Consider the following 21,290-nt stretch of genomic DNA (forward strand, 5'->3'; position numbering starts at 1 on the left):
TATAACACTAAAAATGTTTATATGTTACTCCACTGGCTGTGTACTGCCCACTGAGTCAATCAATCAGTCCTCTATTGTCAGATATTAGATTATTTCCAATTTTTGTCATCTGTGCATTATTTACAACCATGCTCTAAGAAACCCCTTAGCTATATGCATATTTTTAAGTAGTTATAGCTGAGGTTAAATTCCTAAGTGAACAATTCCTGGATCAAAAGGTATGAATATATTTTAAAGGCTTTGGTAAGTGCTGCTGAAATATCCTTCAAAAAGGCTGTAAGCATTTAACACTCCTACTAGTAGTATGAGAGTACCTATCTCCATGCAACCTCTTCCAACCAAAAAGTAATAATCTTTATTTTTAAAATCCTTGACCATTTGACAGGTAAAAATGATAATTCAATTATTGTTTAGTGAGCTGTATATTTTATCATAATCTTGTTAAAATTATATAAGTGTTATATCAGAGAAGAGGAAAGATAATCAAAGGGAACTTCAGGTAGTGACTCACAGTGAGTTGGCTGAGGCTTTCATGAGAGAGACAGAGACATATCCAGATTCAGCAAGATCTCAAGAAAGACAAAATAATGGGTTGAGGCATAGAGGTAGGGTAATAGGAACAGATAATAAAAATATATATCATTATTGTAAAACTCAGAAGATGAATATATTTAAGAATGTATATTTTGTAATGAGCATCCTGTGATAAAATCAAGAATAGATTGACAGAAGGCCAGAGGATGGTTTAAGCTGACAATAGAGCAGCTTTATTCTGCTCTGATGAAGGAAGGAAGGAGAGGTGGGAAGAAGATTGGTGATAGATGCAGATTGTGCCCTAGCTATTAGCACCAGGTAATTTGTGTCAAACATACTGCCTTTTTAGCAAAACATAATTTCAAAGCTAATTATAATGTTGCTCAGTAACTGTTGACTAAGAAAGCCTATGAACTGATGTCTAATGGTTTTGGTACTACTCTTTGAGTACTACCTTTCAACTCCCAAAATTTAGGATACAGAAAATAAATTCCTCTTTTTGAGATTATTGTACCTCAGCAGAGTACATATGCCAAAGGCTTAGGCTTCACATAAGTACTGAGACCCGGGTCAAGGCCCCAAAGATTTGCATGAAGACTGTCCAAATTATACTTGTGTTGCTGGTACCAATGCAGATGGCTCATTCAGGCCGAGTTGAAGCTGGGTTCCAAAAGTGTTCGAGTAGAGGAGGGGTACACTTACCAAGCCACAATGGCTGGCCTTGGGAATTAAAGAGCAGTCTCTCACTTTCCTGCTGACAGGCAGGAGCTACATATATATCGCTGTTAATTATTCGCTGTAGGTGGCTGTCTTGCCAATGCAATTCACGGCCCTCGATGGCTCTAGTAAACACTGTTCGTCTTGGTCTGGGTAAGGAGTCTGGGGAAAGAAAGAAATGCAGCAGTTTAATGATAGGCAATCTGAAACTCTAACTCCTGTCTTCAGGGTGGGACAGTGGGTTAGTGAGAGCAGCCACTCTACCATCTGTCTGAGTGTGTGTTGTGATTTGTTGTAATACTTGTTTACTGGACAGCTTTTAGTGTGTCTTTGCCCTCTATGGAAAGATCTTTTCTACAGAGATCTACGGCTGTCTTTGTGCTTCTTACAGAAAAGCAGTATCTCCTAGGACCCAGAGCCACATTGAAGAGAGGAGGAACAGTGGTGTTCAGCTGCCCAATTACCAGGATACAAACTGCATCTATAGAAGTCAGAGGAAGAAAGAAGTAGTCAGGTAATTAATCTAGTCAATCCAGAGCCTGTCCCATTTACAGCACGACCCTTATCAGACTGAGGACTTCCATGAAATTCATATTAAAAGCTGAAAAAAAAAAAGAGCTGAAGCCCTGTGTATTCTGGTATCGTTACCACACTGATAACTACAGGCTTACAGCCTTGTTCTGCAATAAGAAAATCTGATGCTGACAAAAGACTAATTAACTTCTTTTCTCATTAGAGTCTTACTATGCCATTTCTCTTCCAGAAAAAAGCTACAGGGAAATCATAACAATAGACAAGTGAGGCTCAATTCTTAGGAATAGTGGGTAGAAAGATCAAGTAGAAGATACACTGTCATAAACTGTAGCTATACGAAGACTCATGGAAATGACATTTAAGGAAATATAAAAAAAGCATAAAAGATTATTTAACTAGCTCCCTGCCAAATTAAGGGCAGCTGAACCTATTTTAGGATAAAGAACTAAAGTACTGTACAGATGTTTCCAGAGATGCCTAAATAAAGTGAGCATCTACTGAGCCTGTGCAAAATAATTGGGAGGGAAAGTCAGAAGATTCAGACTGAACATGAAAGAAATTAACATGTTCATCCACTAAGCAAAAGTCCTTGGATTCTGGTCATCTCTTCAGAATTTGATATATTTCACAGAGTATGGGCTCAGAGACTTAAGAAAGAATAGCACTGGCAGTATTTACTGAAATTGCTTCTCCTTCATGTTGTCCCTCAGTAGAAGCATAAGGATCCTTCTACAGCCTGCAGTCTAAGCCCCTGTCCTGCTGAAGAGAGAGTCCACTGTGGATCCACTGAGACCACAGTAGGGGTTAGGCTCCCAATATGTTTTAGAATTCATTAAATTAGCAAAAACCGAGTGCCTACCACATAGAATAAACTGTTCTAGGTGCTGAAGATAAAGTCTCTGCCTTTAGGGATCTTTATGTTCAAATGGGAAGAGGTGTATAAATAAATATATATCAGATGGTTATAAATACTATAGAAAAGATGAGAGCAGAGTTGTGGAGAAAGGCAAGATGGTGTTAGGTGGGGGTAATTGTTTTGTATAGACTGGTCTCAATAAGGTAGCATTTGAACAGAGACCTGAAGGAACTAAAGGCAAGACATAACTAAGGGAAGAGCATTCCAGGCAAAAGGAACAGCAAGTGCTAAGATCCTGAGGTGGTTAAATATCTGGAGGGTTTGAGGGCAACAAAGAGGTCAGTGTACTCGGAATGGAATGAGCAAGCAAGGAAATTATAGGAGATCAGGCCAGATAGATACTAGGCAGCCAGATCATGAGGGCATTGCAGGCCATGAGTGAAAAATGACCTTGGCTTTCTGAGTAAGATGAGAAGCCACTGGAGGGCTTTGAACTGTTGAAGATATATAATGTAACTTGCATTTTAAAAGGCTAACTGGAAGCAGTATTGAGAACAGACTATAAGGCAGAAGGGCAGGTGCAGGAGGAGCTATTAGGAGACCACTTCAATAATTTGTGAAATATGATGGTAACTTGGCAAGAGTAATAAACAGTGGGGATGATGACAGTAGAGGGATTCTTGATATATTCTGAAAATAAAGGCAATAGGATTCGCTCATGGATTAGATCTGGGGTGAGAGAAAAAGGGAAAAATTAAGTATGGCTCCCAGGTTTTTAAGACACACCTGCCATATTAGAGACAGGAAAGACTGCAGGAAGAGCAGGTTTGGGTGGGAATTGAGGGGTTTAGAAATCCTACTGAATGCCTACATACCTAAGTAGAGAAAATGAAAGGCCAATGAACATAAAGCCTGGAGATGAGAGGAAAACTCTAAGCAGTAGGTATAAATTTGGGAATTGTTAGTATATTGATGATTATTAAAACAATGCAATGATGGTGGATAAAAATTCAGGAGGGAAATCTCAGGAGTGAGGAGTCCAAGCTACACACCAGGGCCTCCAGAGTTCCAGTGCCAGGTAGATTAGTCCCCATAACTACTGGCTGCAAAAATCACTGAGGACTGAGTTGGTGGAAGAAACTTCTGAAGTCCCAAGCAGTTCCTCTTAAAGAACCCACACATGAACTTACTCAGACTCACTCCCTCTGAGCTCCAGCAGCAGGAAGCAGAGCAGCCTGAAAGGCACTAGTGGTAGACAGGAGAAACTAAAGTGTCTGGCATCAAGGTGAGAGCTGGTAGGCTGCTTTCTCCCAGATAGAAAGTCAGGCAGAGGCCATTGTTCCTTGTCTGAACCCTCTCTCTACAGAGCCACAAAACCGGCAGGCAGGTGCCATATATGAGACTCATCGATCTGGCTAACACTGTTTGCCCCACCTTGGAGATCCCCTCAGACTCTGACCTACCCAACTTATACGCCCACCCAAGTTGTTAACAGTGACTTTTCCTTCTGAATGGCTGGTGTTGGCTAATGCATCATATCTTCCTAAATCCTATCAAACAAGCAATAGCCAAACTCAGTGAGCTCCCAGCTCCTGTACTTCTTGTTAAGCAGCCCCAGATCCAGCACTAGCAGCAGCCAGCCTAGATTCACAGCTTGGCTTCTCCTGGAAACATCCAAGCCCAGCACAACTAACAGCCATCTCAAATTGCTTTATAGCTCATGAATGTGTGGCTCTGGGTAGAACATAGGTGGTGGCTGACATTGGCCTGTACCACCCAGTAAACCCAAGAGCCTGCACACTCAGTGGACAGCTGCAGGCCACATCTGAGCACCACTACCCTGCCCCTGCACAGCTGATCCTCCATGGTGGCTGTAGGTTGGTGGTCAGAGGTCATAGCCAGGCCTTGAAGCTGACTGGCCTGGGTAAATCCCTCCCATTGACCTGTCAACAACAACCAAGACTCAACTCTAAGAGGAGGGTGTATTCAACCCACATGGAGGGTGTACACTGAGTACCCAGCTTGGGGGATAGGGGAGGCTTTGCCACTGGACCCTATAGGACACATACTACATTAGGCCACACTGAGACAAGAGGTCTCTATGAGACATAGCAGCTCTACCTAATACATAGGAACAAACACCGGGAGGCTGCCAAAATGAGGAGACAAAGAAACATGGCCTAAATTTAAGAACAGATCAAAACTCCAGAAAAAGAACTGAACAAAATGGTCATAAGCAATCTATCAGATGCTGGGTTTAAAACACTGGTTATAAGGATGCTTAAAGAACTTGGTGAGTACCTCAACAGCATAAAAAAGATCCAGTCAGTGATGAAGGATACATTAACTGAAATAAAGAGCAATTTATAGGGAAACAACAGTAGAGTGGATGAAGCTGAGAGTTGAATCAATGATTTGGAACATAAGGAAGCAAAAAACAACCGATTAGAACAAGAAGAAAAAAGAATCCAAAAAATCAAGGAGAGTGTAAGGAGCCTCTGGGACAGCTTCAAGCATTCCAACATTTGCATCATAGGGATGCCAGAAGGAAAAGAGAAAGGGTAAGAAATTGGATATCTATTTGAACAAATAATGAAGTAAAACTTCCCTAAATTGGTGAATAGACATGCAAGTCCAGGAAGCACAGAGAATCCCAATCAAGTTGGATCCAGAGAGGACCACACCAAGACACATCATAATTAAAATGCCAAGTGTTAAAGATAAAGAGAGAGTCTTAAAAGTAGCAAGAAAAAAGCAGTTAGTTACTTACAGGGGAATTCCCATAAGACTGTCAGCTGATTTCTCAAAAAAAAAACTTTGCAGGCTAGAAGGGACTGGCAAGAAATATTCAAAGTGATGAAAAGCAGGGCCTTACAGCCAATATTGTTCTACAAAGAAACATGTTTCAGCAAAGATATCATTAGAATTGAAGGGCAGATAGAGAACTTCCCAGATAAGAAAAAAACTAAAGGAATTCATCATCACCAAACCATTACTGCAGACATGTTAAAGGAACTTATTTAAGATAAAGGAGAATATCCAAATTATGAACAATAAAATGGCAAAAAAATTACATATCAACAATTGAATCTAAAAAACAAACTAAGCACACAAGAAGAACAGAGGCAGAATCATGGATATGGAGAGAGTTTTGATGTTTGCCACATGGTAGGGGCATGTGGGGGGATGGGTGAGAGGTAAGGGAATTAAGAATTACAAATTGGTAGTTACAGAATAGCCATTGGGATGTAAAGTACACTATAGGAAATGGAGTACCAAAGAACTTATTTGCATGACCAATAAACATGAACAAAGGTGTGGGTATTACCTGAGGGAGTTGGGGTTATTGAATGGAGAGGGGGAAAGGGGGGAAAATGGGATAGCTATAATAGCTTAATCAATAAAATATAATTAAAAAATAAAACAAGACAATGAAATAAGTACAGAAGGAAAAGAAGAATGGTTTGATGACTGAGCCCTGGGCACTCTAGCATATTAGGCGGGTGGGAGGAGACAGTAAAAAAGACTGAGGAGGAGGAACCAATGAAGTAAGAGAGTAGAGTCTTGTAAATAAGATGAAAAAGGTGTTTCCAGGAATTAGAGATCAATTGTGACAAATACTGCTTATTGGTCAAGTAAAATTATGACTGAGAATCATCCAGCAGGTTTAGCAATGGTTGTTAACGTTAGTGACCAGTACAAGAGCTGTTTTAGTAGTGGGGGGATGAACTAACTGACTAGAGTTAGTTCAAGAGAGATTAAGAACAGAAGAGATAGAGATGGTAAATACATACTATTTTAAAAATAATTTTTCTTAATTCTACCACTATTTCTACTACCTCAGAAAAACAGGTAGGTAGCCAGAGAGGCATGTGGGGCCACAATTTTTTGTTTTATTTTGGGAGGACAGATAAAACAATGTGCTTGTATGCTCACAGGAATAATCCACAAAAATTTATAATGCAGGAGAGAGAGGGAAGAATTATGGAATGATATCTTGGATAAAAAGGAATAGGATCATTAAAAATAGTGGAAGAAGCACAGTAGATTGACATAGACTGAGGCATATGTGGTGATATAATTATGGAAATTCTGTTCTGATTGCTTCTATATTCTCAGTGAATAAGAAGCTAGACTATTAGGGAGGAAAGAGAGGAATATAAAAAGTTTTAGTGAAAAGATGGTAGAAAATAGAAATTTAGAAGAGTGAAACAAGGCATAGACTAGGGAAATGCACTGGATGTCCAGTCTACACAGTACTACATATACTCTTGAGATTAGTGGTCCTAAGCTTAAAATAAGATCAGTTATCATGGTTGTATTTCTCTCTACCATGTTTAGTTGTGCAGATGTGATCACCGAGTAATCAGACAGTTAGACTGAACTACTAACATTAGGAATGTAACATGAATGTAACAGAGGGAAAGGGGGGACTAAGTATGTATGCAAGGGAATAATTATAATGATGCACCAAGGAATCTAACCTGGATAGGGAGGAAAACGAAGCTGCAAGAGAATGAGAAAATAATAGGATCAAAATTCCTAGTGGGTCAAAGAATTACCAGAAAAGGAAACTAAAGCAAAAAAGCTAGTGAAGACTGGCAGTAGTAATTAGAGCTGCTTTAAATTGAGATTATGAAGAAAGAGAAAGTTATTGGCAATAGCAAGGTCTAGGGTATGATATTGGGACTGTATAGCTAATCACGTTGGAAGATGAATCTATTAAAAGAGAGGAGTCAAAGAACTGAGAGGCTAGAATACTGGAGGGATCGTCTATGTGGCTACTGAAATCATCAAGAATTGTAATAGAAGTAATGATAGAGAGTAGTGTTGTGAGCCAACAGCCAAAAATCTCAGGGAACAAGGAACTGACCCACAGGTCTACAAATGACCTAAACCAGAATGTTAGCAGACAGTATATTTTGATGATATACACTTTAAAGCCGGGGGCTACTTAGGAAGGAGGGGAGTACACTAATGTAGAAATGGCAATGAAGAATAAGCAGGATGCCTATTGTTCCATCAGGTCCAATGATAAAGAGATGTGACACATAAATCACCCACAATTTGAAAAGACTGCAGAGGAAGCAACATACTCAAACGAGAACCAGTTAACAGTGACACCAATACACTATGACAAAGAAGAAGATGCCAGACTGGAGGCATGTGTTTATATACATTTCACTTTCTCTAGGCCAACCCAAAGCCAATAGTAAAAAGATGGCTCCCTGTGTTGTGGAGGTTAGGTGAGTGCCAGTAAAGGGTAGTTTAAAGAAGTGGCAAAATTGAAGCCTTTTCACCTCTCGTTACCTTATTTGCCTTAAATACACTGACAGTCAATTATGGTACAGATGATGAAGACCAAGCAAGAACAGTAATTCAAGTAATTTTATTTTTGAGGCTAAAAATATCAGATTTATCACCTAAAATAAAGGCGACCACATGTAATATTAATATCTGATCAAAATCTCCTAAAATACAGCCCTGGCTGGCGTAGCTCAGTGGATTGAGCGCGGGCTGGGAACCAAAGTGTCCCAGGTTTGATTCCCAGCCAGGGTACATTCCTAGGTTGCAGGCCATAACCCCCAGCAACCACACATTGATGTTTCTCTCTCTCTCTCTCTCTCTCTCTCCCTCTCTTCCCTCTCTAAAAATAAATAAATAAAACCTTTAAAAAAAAAAATCTCCTAAAATAAAGGTTCCCAATAGGCCAAAGAGCACTCAATTGCCAACATCAAATAGCCAGAGCTGGATGAATTAAAACCGATATAAATGCTGATGCCCAGTGATATCAGTAAGCTACTGGGCTCAAAATGCAGAGTACAGTATCACTGTACTGGATTTGTCTTAAAATGAGGTAAGAGTCCTAATAGTAACTTGGGAGCATGACTCTTCCTTGCTCTCTGCTGTATAAACATTTGAGGAAAACAGAGAAACATAAGAAAGGCAACTGTCAGGACATCTTTAAAAGTTGTTTTCTGCAGGCCTTCCATCCTTCTGCTGAGATAGGTCTTCTGAGCTAAAATCAGCCCCAGCTAGGCCAAGATTCATTAGTCATCAAGAACTTGAAGGGTATATAAGATTCATGCAGAGGGCTCTAGGAATTTATGCTGGGTACTAAAAAGGACATTCTAGATGTGGAAAAAGACAGCATCCCCAATGTCAATGATAAAGGCTTACCCTTATTTAAAGTTTTGCATTTCAAGACAAAAAGGACTGACTTTCTTATTTAGGATGACAATTCTAATAGCCAAAAGTTTGTCCAGCTACCTTGCTCTAGGGCTTTCCCCTCAATCTTTTGGAATTACAGGCATGAAGACCCTAAAAAGGTATCTGCTCACCTGGGCTGTGATTGGCATTCTGGGAAAGTGCGTTGGTGATGTTGGGCAGCTCATGCCCATAGTTCCCATCCTCCAGGGGACAGACATCCAAGTTGCTCCACTTCTGCAGTTGCTGCAGCCAAGAGGATTTTTCCTCCAGTTTGCAATGTGGATTTAAAATGATGCACACCCATAAGGCCCCTGGAAAATAAAATAACCCACATTCTTCATATCTGTTTTTTGATGTATATGTAAGCCTCACTCTTGTTCAGTGTGCTCTCTCATTTTTAGCTGGTAGGAAAAGTTCTGAAAACATCAGCATTTCCCAATATACAATAAAAAATGAGATCTGCTAAGTTTTGAGAACGGGCATATTTTTCCTTCCCAAATCTTCCTTAAAGCAGAGTGACTATGATGATATCTGGATGTGTGCCTATGATAATGAACAAGACATTTGGGCTTGAATTCTTAGATTGAACCTGTAGTCTGACAAACATTTAGTGAGAGCTTTCCATGTTCAAGGCCCTGTGTTGGAGAATAAGACACTATTCCTACTCTTCAGCAGCTATCTAGTGGGGGAGATAGTTAAAAAACAGACACCGTTTGAATATGGTAAGTGTCAAGATAAAGATATATTCAGGGAACAAGAGCAGCACAGAGGAAGGGCATTTAGCACAAGGGCAGGAGTCAGCAGGGAGGTGCTCAGAAAAGGTTTTAATTTTTGGTTAGTTGACCTTGGACTGGGATTCAAATCCCTCAGCTATAAAACATATAAAAACACCTACGTTGTGGAGATATTGTAAGAGTTAAATGAGATAACATTTCTAAAAGGCCTAGCACATTACTTGGCACATAGTAAAATTTTAGTATTTCCTTTTTCTAGGGAAAATGGTTTATGTGGACTTGGATTTTGATACTGCTGATAAACTGTGATGCCTTACAACTATCACATTCTTGCATCTTCTCTGTTACTGTAGCAGAGTATCACACACTCCACATTACCAATGGGTACTGTTTCTTTGACTATATCACTCTTCTTTTTAAGCAAACCCACTTCTTCTTTTCAAGATTGGACATATGTATAGCTAAGCCAGATATATTCTCAATCTCAAGTTAGCAGTAAGCCTGGCTGTAGAATGGTTTAAGTTAAACATCCTTTGGGATAGAGCTACAGCTATGGATGAAGGTATGTTCAGATACTCTTTTAAGGCCCCTCAAAATAGGAATGTTCTAAAAGGCCATGTTAGCCTCAATTTCATATACTAACTGAAGATGAATATTCATTTCTATTGGCTCAATTAAAATGTTAAAATCTACCAAGGAAAGGGAACTATAGTATGCAATGTAATAGTATTATGTAATGATGGCTCTCAAGAGGATTATAGTTAGGAGTCATCCAAATAATTATAATAAAGTTTGGTAAATGCTACCATAGACATATATAAAACCCTATGAGAATACATATAAAGGAGCAATTAATTTTTCGCATGGGGTCAGAGAAAGTTTGGCCTTAAAAAATAAACATGAGTTATTCTGGTTAAAGATGTCTAACAAAACATATTTAACACAACTCCATCCTGAAACCTCACTAAAATGAAAGTAAAGGGACTTCTGGCCAAGATGGAGGCATGGGTGGACACACTGTGCCTCCCTACACAACCAAAATTAAGGACAACAAAAATTTAGAAACAAAAAAAACCCCCAACCAGAACAGACAGAAAACTGAACTGTACAGAAGTCCTGACAACCATTCATCCAGAACGGTAAGAGGGGCGGAGTCAGCAGCCAGCGGAGAGGGGTGGCGGTGGGGAAAAAGTGGTGGCTGGCAGACCCGGGCATGCAGGGCACAGGCAGTGGCTAGCAGACCCCGGTGGCAGATCCTGGGCGCAGGCGTGGGGAGGCAATGAGCACACCCAGCGAGACGTCCAAGACAGCTGGCTGTCCGCAGTCACACATTCACGCTCAGATAAACCAGGTAAAAACCGGCAGCGACACAGACCTCGCAACCCAGGGCCCGGGCGTGGGGAAATAAAGCCTAAAAGCACTGATTGAAAACACTTGTGCAGGTTGAGGTGCCAGGAGAGACTCCCAGCCTCACAGGAGAGTTTGTTGGAGAGACCCACAGGGTCCTAGAACATACACAAGCCCACCCACCAGGAAACCAACACCAGAAGAGCCCAATTTGCTTGTAGGAAGCAACAGAGGGGACTGAAATCTGACAGAGAGTGGAGCAAGCGCCATTGTTCCCTCTATGACCCTGCCCCCACATACAGCATCACAATGCAGTGACTGGGTTGCCCTGCCCTGGTGAACACCTAAGGCCCCGCCCCGCACTACGTAACAGACACAACCAGACCCTCTCCCCCGCCCCTAAAAAAGGCTCAAATGGAAGAACAAATCAAAGCTTCAGAGCCAATACTTTTAAGTGACCAAGAGATAGCCAGCCTATCAGATGCACAGTTCAAAGCACTGGTGATCAGGATGCTCACAGAATTGGTTGATTTTGGTCACAAATTAGATGAAAAAATGAAAGCTACACTAAGTGAAATGAAGAAAAATGCACAGGGAACCAATAGTGATGGAAAGAAAACTGGGTCTCAAATCAATGGAGTGGACCAGAAGGAAGAAAAAAACATACAATAAGAAAAGAAGGAAGAAAAAAGAATTCAAAAAAATGAGGAGAGGCTTAGGAACCTCTAGGACATCTTGAAACATTCCAACATCCGAATTACAGGGATACCAGAAGGAGAAGAGGAAGAGCAACAAGTGGAAAAGTTATTTGAACAAATAATAAAGGAGAACTTCCCCAATCTGGCAGAGGAAATAGACTTTCAGGAAGTCCAGGGAGCTCAGAGTCCCAAAGAAGTTGGACCCAAGGAGGAACACACCAAGGCACATCATAATTACATTAGCCAAGGTAAAAATGAAGGAGAGAATCCTAGAAGCAGCAAGAGATAAGAGGACAGTAACCTACAAAGGAGTTCCCATCAGACTGTCAGCTGATTTCTGAAAAGAGACCTTACAGGCAAGAAGGGACTGGAAAGAAGTATTCCAAGTCATGAAAGTCAAGGACCTACATCCCAGATTGCTCTATCCAGCAACGCTTTCATTTAGAATGGAAGGGCAGATAAAGTGCTTCTCAGATAAGGTCAAGTTAAAGGTGTTCATCATCACCAAGCCTTTATTATATGAAATGTTAAAGGGACTTATCTAAGAAAAAGAAGATAAAAAACATGAACAGTAAAAAGACAGCAAACTCACAGTTATTAACAACCACACCTAAAGCAAAAACAAACTAAGCAAATAACTAGAACAGGAACAGAACCACAGAAATGAGATCACATGGAGGGTTAGCAACAGGGGAGTGGGAGGAGGAGAGAGGGGGAAAAGGTACAGAGAATAAGTAGCATAGACGGTAGGAAGAAAATGGACAGGGGGAGAGCAAGAATAGTATGGGAAATGTAGGAGCTAAAGAACTTATGACACATGGACATGAACTAAAGAAGGGAATGTGGGTAGGAGGGGGTGTGCAGGGGGGAGGGGAGTGAAAGGGGGAAATGGGACAACTGTAATAGCAAAATCAAGAAAAAATGAAAGGGATAAAAACAGGCATAAACTCACACAGACACAAAATGGAAGAGATGAAAAAGAACAGCACAAATTTTGGAGTCTGCAAATCATGTGGATGAGTGATGGCTGATTTAGCAAAACTGACAAAGCTGAAATTTCCATCAGCTATTAGGAGAGCCCAGAAGCAGACTGATTCATAGTGTAGAATCACACTGGAAAAAGGGCAGAAAATACATAGTAGAATTGGTTAGAAGTCTGTCAAAGGTTCCCCAGTTTCCTCTTTTATTCAAGGTAGCTGAGTGCCTGCTCCTTCCCTCTCCTGGAAGAAGACCAGAGCTTTATTCACTGGAAAGGTTGATTCAGAGAGGCTCTGGATTAAAAATGCTACACATAGCTGAGAGTGAGGTTTCCGTAATGAAAACTAAGGGATTAAGGGAAGCTGTATTTATTGAACAAATGGATACCCTCCTTACCCAACCCTCTTTCACCACTTCGTTCTGAGAAGATGTGACAGGCTTATAACACACAGACAAGGTAATAGAGAACTTATCTTTGGGAAAGTACCATAATCAGCCCAACAGCAAAAAACACTGCAGATTCTGGTAGTTGGGGTTCGCCAATGAATAAGCCCAACCAGATCATCTTGAGTTAAGCTGACTAGTTGACAAAGCCACACACACACAGCCTCGTTTTTGCTTCTAAGTGTCTTACTCTTAAATAAGAATGTACAGCTAAAGAAAATTGGATATATGAGGAATGCATCTTACATAAAGGACAGAGAATGAAGCAAATAAGATGAAGAAAACACTTGGAGGAAACACAAACAAGGCAGAGAACAGTGAAAACACGAAGAAGAAAAACTGAACTATATTGATAGTCTCAAAGTGGGAAGATACTGCATCTGTGAAACAAGCACAGGATGCAACAACAACAAAAGGGCTCTTAGAAACTAGAAATACAATGATAAAAAATAGATTAAAATTTATAAGGTAGTTAAAAGATAAAATTGAGAAAATGTCCCAGAAGATAAAAACAAAAATAAATAAAAAGATACAGAAATAAAGACAGAAAAAAATAATACAACTAGAAGATCAATATCTATTCAATATGTTCAGTTGCATCAAATCATCTATCAATTTTATTATCTTCTTAGAGACATCCCTTCTGAAACCCTCTGTTATCTTATCCCTGATGTAGACTGTTTGTCCTCTAATCCTGCTGTAACCCACAAGCTAATATCCGAACATCAAGAGTAGTTCCAGACACAGAGAAAATAAGGGTAAGAAAATTTTTTAAGAAAAGTTTTCAAACTAAAAGACATCGTCTCTCATTTTAGGAGGCTATTGACTATTTTTTTAAAATTACATTTCATTGCTTATATTATGACAGTTGTCCCAAATTTTCCCCCATTGCCTCCCTCCACCCAGAACCCCACCTCTCTCAGGCAATCCCCCCACCATTGTTCATGTCTATGGGTCATGTGTATAAGTTCTTTGGCTAGTCCATTTCCTATACTGTACTTTACATCCACAAGGCTATTCTGTAATTACCTATTTGCACTTCTTATTACCCTCACCTTTTTCACCCAAATACCCACCCCCCTCCCATCTGGCAACCATCAAAATGTTTTCTATATCTATGATTGTGTTTCTGTTCTGCTTGTTTATTTTGTTTTTTAGATTCAATTGTTGATAGATACGTATTTTTTTGCCATTTTATTGTTCATAATTTTCATTTTCTTCTTTTAAAGAAGACCCTCTAACATTTCATATAATACTGGTTTGGTGGTGATGAAATCCTTTAGCTTTTTTTTGTCTGGGAAGCTCTTTATCTGTCCTTCAATTCCAAATTACAGCTTTGCTGGGTATATTCTTGGTTGTAGGTCCCTGCTTTTCATCACTTTGAATATTTCTTGCCAATACCCTCTAGCCTGCAAAGTTACTTTTGAGAAATCAGCTGACAGTCTTATGCAGGCTCCCTTATAGGTAGCCAACTGCTTTTCTTTTACTTATTTTAAGATCCTCTCTTTGTATTTAATCTTTGCCATTTTAATTATGATGTGTCTTGGGGTGGGCCTTTTTGAGTTCATTTTGTTTGGGACTCTCTGAGCTTACTGCATTTGTATGTCTATTTCCTTCACCAGGTTAGGGAAGTTTTCCATCATGATTTTTTCTAAGGTTTTCTATTCCATGTTCTCTCTCTTTTCCTTCAGGCACCCCCATGATGCAAATGTTGGTATGCCTAAAGTTGTCCCAGAGGCTCCTTACATTATCCTCATATTTTTGGATTCTTTTTTTTCTCTTGCTATTCTGATTGGTTGTTTTTTGCTTCCTTAAATTCCAAATTGCTGATTTGATTCATGACTTCATCCACTCTACTGCCGTTTCCCTATAAATGGTTCTTTGTTTCAGTTGGTGTATCTTTCATTTCTAAATAGTTATTTTTTATGGTCCTTTCATGTCCTTTTTGTCACTGGTTTGATTCCTGGTTAGGGCACATGCCTGGAGTGAGGGTTCAGTCCCTGGTCAGGGTATGTACAAGAGGAAGCTAATCAATATTTCTCTCTCACATCAATATATTCTTCCTTTCTTTCTCCTACTTTCCTCTCTCTCTAAAAATAAAAGTAATAAAATCTTTAAAAAATTAATGTAGGGAGGGATAGGGGCTCTCCCACTAACAAAAAAGAAAACCTTATCATTTTGGATGTGAGGAGATGAATGCTAAGAACAAAATTTTGAGAAAACATCCATATTTATGTAGTGAACAGAAAATGAGGAATAAGTACAACAGGAGCGAGATGGAAGAGCCAGGAGAAATTGGTGACACATGAGCCAATTAGCAATGTGGCACTGTCTGTATTAGTAATAAGCATTTATTTTACAGTTTAAAAAGTACTTTTCATTTATAGTGAAGTAACAGTTTTTCACATTTAATCTTCACAAGTAGAATGAGAACCAAAAAGAGGCAGTAAATTTGGCAACTAAAGGGATTCTAATGATCGAATTCCAAAATCGATAGGACTAAAGGAATGGAAAACCAATTGGGTGAGTTGGAAGAGGATTAATATAAACAGAAAATGTGTAACTCTAGTCATCAAGGAGTTCCTATTTCCTAGGCATTTAGGTATTAAAGAAGGGATCCCTAGAAAGTGAAAACATGTACTTTCACCTGTAAGTTAAAAATAAGTTTTCTGTTTTATTAAGTCCTTATGAATTTATTTCAAAAACACTCCAAGTTTTTTTTATTTCAAAAAAACTATCACATCTCTTGCCCTGGCTTGCGTGGCTCAGTGGATTGAGCAATGGACAGCCAAGCAAAGGGTTGCCAGTTCAATTCCCAGTCAGGGCACATGCCTGGGTTGTGGGCCAGGTCCCCAGTGGGGGCATGTGAGAGGCAATCACACACTGATGTTTCTCTCCCTCTCTCCCTCCCTCCCTCCCCCTCTCTCTTAAAATAAATAAATAAACTCTTAAAACAAAACAAAACAAAACAAAACAAAAGGTATCACATCTCTAAGAATGAGCCAAAGCAAAAAACATCCTGCAGTTGCCTCCTTATAATAGCACTCATGGGACTAATTACCAATATCCAAAAGCATATTGTCCAGCAACTTAAAAAAAGTGTCAAAAACTCTAACCAAAGTTTAAAATATACATAATAATTACACATTAAATTTAATAGTAAAGTAATATCAATTACATTTTAATGGGAAAAGCATTATATTAAGCATTTTATATACATTATCTCATTCAGTGCTCTAACTCTGTGAGTCAACAGGTTCTGGATAGGGTGCAGAAGATAGGAAACACAGGGAACCAAGGATGACTTAGGTTTTCTTCTTGAGCATCCAGATACATCTTGCTGATGTGTACTGAGATGGGGACAACAAGGGGAAAATCAGGCTTTGACAGGAAAATTAAGAGCTCTGTGATGGTCATGTTAAGTTTGGGTGTTTCTTAGAAGTGTAAGGAAGCCGGACATTGAGCCTAGAGCTCAGGAGAAGGGTCAGGGCTAGAGACATAAATTTATAATTTACCTGCATCTGGATGGTATTTAAAGCCATGGGACTGAATATGATCACTTAAGAAGGGAATGTAGATAGGGAAGTGGGTGCTGTGGCATTCTCAATATTAGGAAGGGTTGAGGAAAAGCAGAAACGCCTGCAAAGCAAGCTATGAAAACAGGAAGAAACCAAGAGTGAGTACTGTTGTAGAAGCCAAGAGGAGAATAGGTTTCAATATGGATATGGTCATTTTTATTGTAAACTGCTAAGAGGTTACAACTGAGAAGTGACCGCTGTATCTGGCAATATTGAAGTTACTGATGACTTTGACAAGAACTACTTTAGCAGGGTGGCACCAATGAGCAATGGAAGCTCAACTATAGTGGGCTCAAGAGACAATCGAGGTGAGCAAATGCAAAAGAGTGATTACAGGTAAGTTTTTCAAGAATTGTTGCTTTAAAGGGAAGAAAAATGGAGTAATGATTGGAGGGTGGTGGGAACATTAAAAGCACTTTTTTATGAGACTGAAGGTATTAGAACATATTTGTATGCTGATGGGGTTGACCTAGTAGAGGGAAAAGAATTAATGATGCCAGAGAAAGGAGATAAGTGTAGGAGCAAAATTCTTGAGAAAAGGAGATGGCATAGGGCCATAAGGACTGGCCTTTTATGGGAGCAGAGACACTTTACAGATTTTAACAGAAGAGTCAGTAAAGCACATGTGTATAGACATGGGAAGATGAGAAAACTTCATGTCTGACAGTTTCTATTTTATCTGGTTCAGGAACTGAAAGTAGTGAGCCCACTGTCTAAGTTCCTACAAACCCTGTCGAGGCCCTCCCAAAGCGAGCGGGCCTTGTGACCAGTAAGTAATGGTCAGGGTAGACAGGGGAAGCACGAATGCACTGTGCTCCAGTATCTAAACCCATAAGGCTTCCCTTAGGGCAGTGGTTCTCAAAACGTGGTCTCTGGAATAGTAGCATCAGCATCCCCTGGCAATTTGTTTGAGCCAGAAACTCTAGGGACAGGTCTCATAATTTGTTTAAACAGGTACTCCAGGTGATTCAGAGAAATTTTAGAACCAGTTTTTGCAGAATGCTGAGAGTTTCTTGGAAGACTGATGTAACAATTTCTTATATATGAAAATGTCAGAAGCAAGAGCTTTTCATAATGAACCTAAATATATGATGAGAGCTTTAAAAGCACATGGGAGGCAGCTCTGCTTACTTCCTCTCACCTACCTTTGACCCAAAGACCAAGCCCAAGTCCACAGCACAATCCCATGATTGTTATAAAAATTACTCCAAGAAGAATCAGATGAAACTGCCTCTGAAGAAGGATAACTTCAAATTCTTAGGAAGTATGCATTTTGAGGGGGAAAAGTACAAGACAAGATAGAACTGAAGGAGATGTTGCAGAAGGATGTTTGTTTTGGAGTCAGATTGGGGTTCAAGTATTAGAGCCACTACTTATTAGTGTGTGACTTTGAATGGAAAACTTAACTTTTCTGAGCTCAGTCTTGTCTTCTAAAAATATGGAGATGCCAGTATCTTAAATCCAGAAGGAAGTCTACCTATAATTCCTTCTTGTGAAAGAGTCTAGAAGCAGTTCTCAAGTTGCCATGCATTATGTCATGTGACCCTGGTCACAACGAGTTGGAGCAGTAGCTACAGACTAATAGCACAACATTCCTGTATTTCAGGAAGTGTGATTATGTGAAGGCAGAGAGAATTTTCTATAATTCATTTTATTCTGTATCTAGAAGTAACCAGAGCTATCTGTTTCTTTGCAATAAATATATGATTACTTTATAGGGTTGTTATGAGAATTAAATGAAACAATGTGAGTACAATCTTTAATATGGAGATTGGCACATAACAACATAGCTAGTCATCATTAATGAAAGCTCCAATGCCATTAGTGCTCCACATAATATAAAAAAGCCTCAGCACCCAAACTAAAATGCACACTTAGCCTCAAGGTAACCAAGTCCCAGAGTCATTATATCTCATTCTCCAAGGCTTTTGCCCTAATACTATAAAATATAGGCTTCAGTCCAGAAGAATTCACTAAAACCCTCAACTACAGGTTTTTTGGGCTATATTGTACAAGTGGAAGGTTTGTTGTTGCTTTCTGGGGTGAGGGAAGTACTGAGGAGCTGTATTAACTTTTAGACTATGTCATACAGAGCTTTTTCAGTATAACCCATGATTAGATGGTGAGTCCAAGGTATGGAAGATTCTGAAAACAAGGAGAGGAGTTGAGTCTTGGCACTGCAAACTAGTGTTGGAGCAGCAAGGGAATGATAAAAGGAAATGATAACCAAAGAATATGGCCTTAGTAAGAAGAATGTGCCAGAGAGGCCATTCAGGAAGCCACAGTTCTAATTTAATCTAAAAGTCCCAAGGCCCTCAACAAGACTGGTGGTGATGGGATATAAAAAGTGGGAATGGACACTAAACTGCATTTTGAAGATTGGGGAATCAAATGAAGCTGGTGACTGGAAGTAGGGAATGAAAGAAAAATGAGTGTTCAAGAATCACAGAAATGGAGATCACATGGAGGGTTATCAGAGGGGAAGAGGAGGGGGAAAATGGTAGAAAAGGTACAGGGAATAAGAAGCATAAATGGTAGGTAGAAAATAGGCAGGGGGAGGTTAAGAATAGTATGAGAAATGGAGAAGCCAAAGAACTTATATGTATGACCCATGGACATGAACTAAGAGGGGAATGCTGGTGGGAGGAGGGACAGGGTAGAGGGGAATAAAGAGGAGAAAAAATGGAACAACTGTAATAGCATAAACAATAAAATGTATTTAATAAATAAAAAAGAAATTAAAAAAAGAAAAGGAAGAAAAATGAGTGTTCGGAATATGTTTGGTAGACTAAGGAATTGCCAGAGTCAGGGGAACCTTTTCTTGTTGGAGGCCTGAGCTCATTTTAGATTTCCCAAGCTTAATGTGATCAAGGAATTTTTCACTGGACATGGTTAAAGGGTAGCTGCTAATATGAAACTGGTACTCAGATAAGTGGGAAGAAGATGAGGCTGAGATCACCATAGAGGTAAACTCTGAAGCCATGATAATAAAAGTTTTCAAGGGAGTACAGAGAAAGGAGAATGGAAGTCCAAGGCCCTGGTCTTGGAAATTGCTCTATGTCTAAGAGGACTGTTTCAGAGTAAAAAGGAAGAACAGAGCCAGGGACTTGAGGTGGGGAAATAAGGCTGACAAATATTTGGAGAGCCTGGCTAATGCCAAGCAACAGAAGCCAAGGGAAGAGGTTTCCTCTCAGCAAAAGTATCTGTGTGATATCATCTGGAACAGAATGCTGATATCAATAACAAAGTGCAATGCTATAGTGCAAATATCAAATATCAATGCTGATATCAATGCAAAGTGCAAGCAGCACAGGCGAGTTCAGAATTACTCCACTGGCCTTTGTAGAGCCTAAGTCCTCCACCAGCTGTGCTAAAGTTCACTCAGCAAGATCTATGTAATGACCGATGGCAAGTGTTCACTAACACTTGTTGCCCGTGAGTGCGCTGGTAGGACAGACATAGCACTTCTCTTAGATATGAAAACTTACCTAGTTCATCCCAGAGCTGCCTGCACTTATCTGTCATGCTTGTTCCTTGCTGCCTCCAGAGTGTGAGTCGTGGGTCAGCCATAAACTGCTCAGTTATTAGCGTCAGCATCCTCGCTCCGTTGGAATCTCTCATCCGCAGCATCTCTCGGACCTGACACATAAGGAGGGGGAAGGGGTTGGTGACTGCACATCATAAAAAAAGTAGGAGAATTAGAAAGGTGAGGAGGGGGGAGAGATGAAGTATCTAATCACAACATTTCCAAAGAGCCTTTAGAAGGCCTCTTGTTCTGTAAGCAAGTTCACCACATGTATCAAGAAAGCCTGCGATGCATAATCAGATACCACTTCACACCCACTAGGGCGGTGAGAAGCAGAAAGTCAGGTAACAAGTATTGGTGAGGATATAGAGAAATCAGGACACTAATACACCATTGGTGGGGGTGTAAAATGATGCCGCCAATTTGGAATCAGTTTAGCAGTTCCTCAAACAATTAAACACAGAGTTATCATATGACCCATCAATTCCATGTCCTGGAGAGAAAAGAAAACATATGTCCACATAGGAACTTGTACAAAAATGTTTCTATTAGCATTATTTGTAATAGCCAAAAGGTGGAAACAATCCAAACGGCCATCAACAGGCAAATGGATAAACAAAATGTGGGGTATCCATACAATGGACTATTATTCGGACATAAAGAAGATGAAGTACTGATACATGTCACTAATGCAGCTGGCCCCTGAAATATGCTAGTTGTAAGAAGCCAGTCACAAAAGACTGCATACTACATGATTCTATTCCTATTAAGGTCCAGAATAGGAAAATCTATAGAGACAAGAAGTAGATTAGTGGTTGCTCAGTGCTGGGGGAGGGGACATGCCGGATAGGGGAATGATAACTAAAGGGTAGGGGGGCTCTTTTTAAGGTAATGAAAATACGCTAAAGCTGACTGTGGTGATGGGTGCGTATATCTGAACATACTGAAAACCACTGAACTGCTGTATGGTAAATGGGAACATGAGCCCCTACCCGAGCTCCAACTCCCTTCCCACCTTGTGGGAGCATGATGAAAGCTATCAGTAAGTGGACTGTGGGACCCACCCTGGGAACCTGGCCCGCACCTCAGTCAAGAAATGGCTCAGTGTCGCAGGTTCGATTCCCAGTCAGGGCA

The 21,290-nt window shown here is 40.0% G+C and overlaps 1 protein-coding gene across 1 annotated transcript in view; it reads right to left on the reverse strand.

The window, feature by feature from the left end:
- ZSWIM5 (zinc finger SWIM-type containing 5) overlaps window positions 1–21,290 on the reverse strand; it is a 120,638-nt gene that overhangs the window by 22,158 nt on the left and 77,190 nt on the right. The window contains exons 4-6 of the mRNA XM_028513486.2: window positions 20,119–20,269; window positions 8,983–9,162; window positions 1,237–1,413 (exon numbers count right to left, since the gene is read on the reverse strand). Of these exons, the coding sequence (XP_028369287.1) occupies window positions 1,237–1,413; window positions 8,983–9,162; window positions 20,119–20,269 (508 nt within the window). The remainder of the gene's footprint in view (window positions 1–1,236; window positions 1,414–8,982; window positions 9,163–20,118; window positions 20,270–21,290) is intronic.

This window comes from Phyllostomus discolor, chromosome 5 (genome assembly GCF_004126475.2).
Source record: "Phyllostomus discolor isolate MPI-MPIP mPhyDis1 chromosome 5, mPhyDis1.pri.v3, whole genome shotgun sequence".
NCBI lineage: Eukaryota > Metazoa > Chordata > Mammalia > Chiroptera > Phyllostomidae > Phyllostomus > Phyllostomus discolor.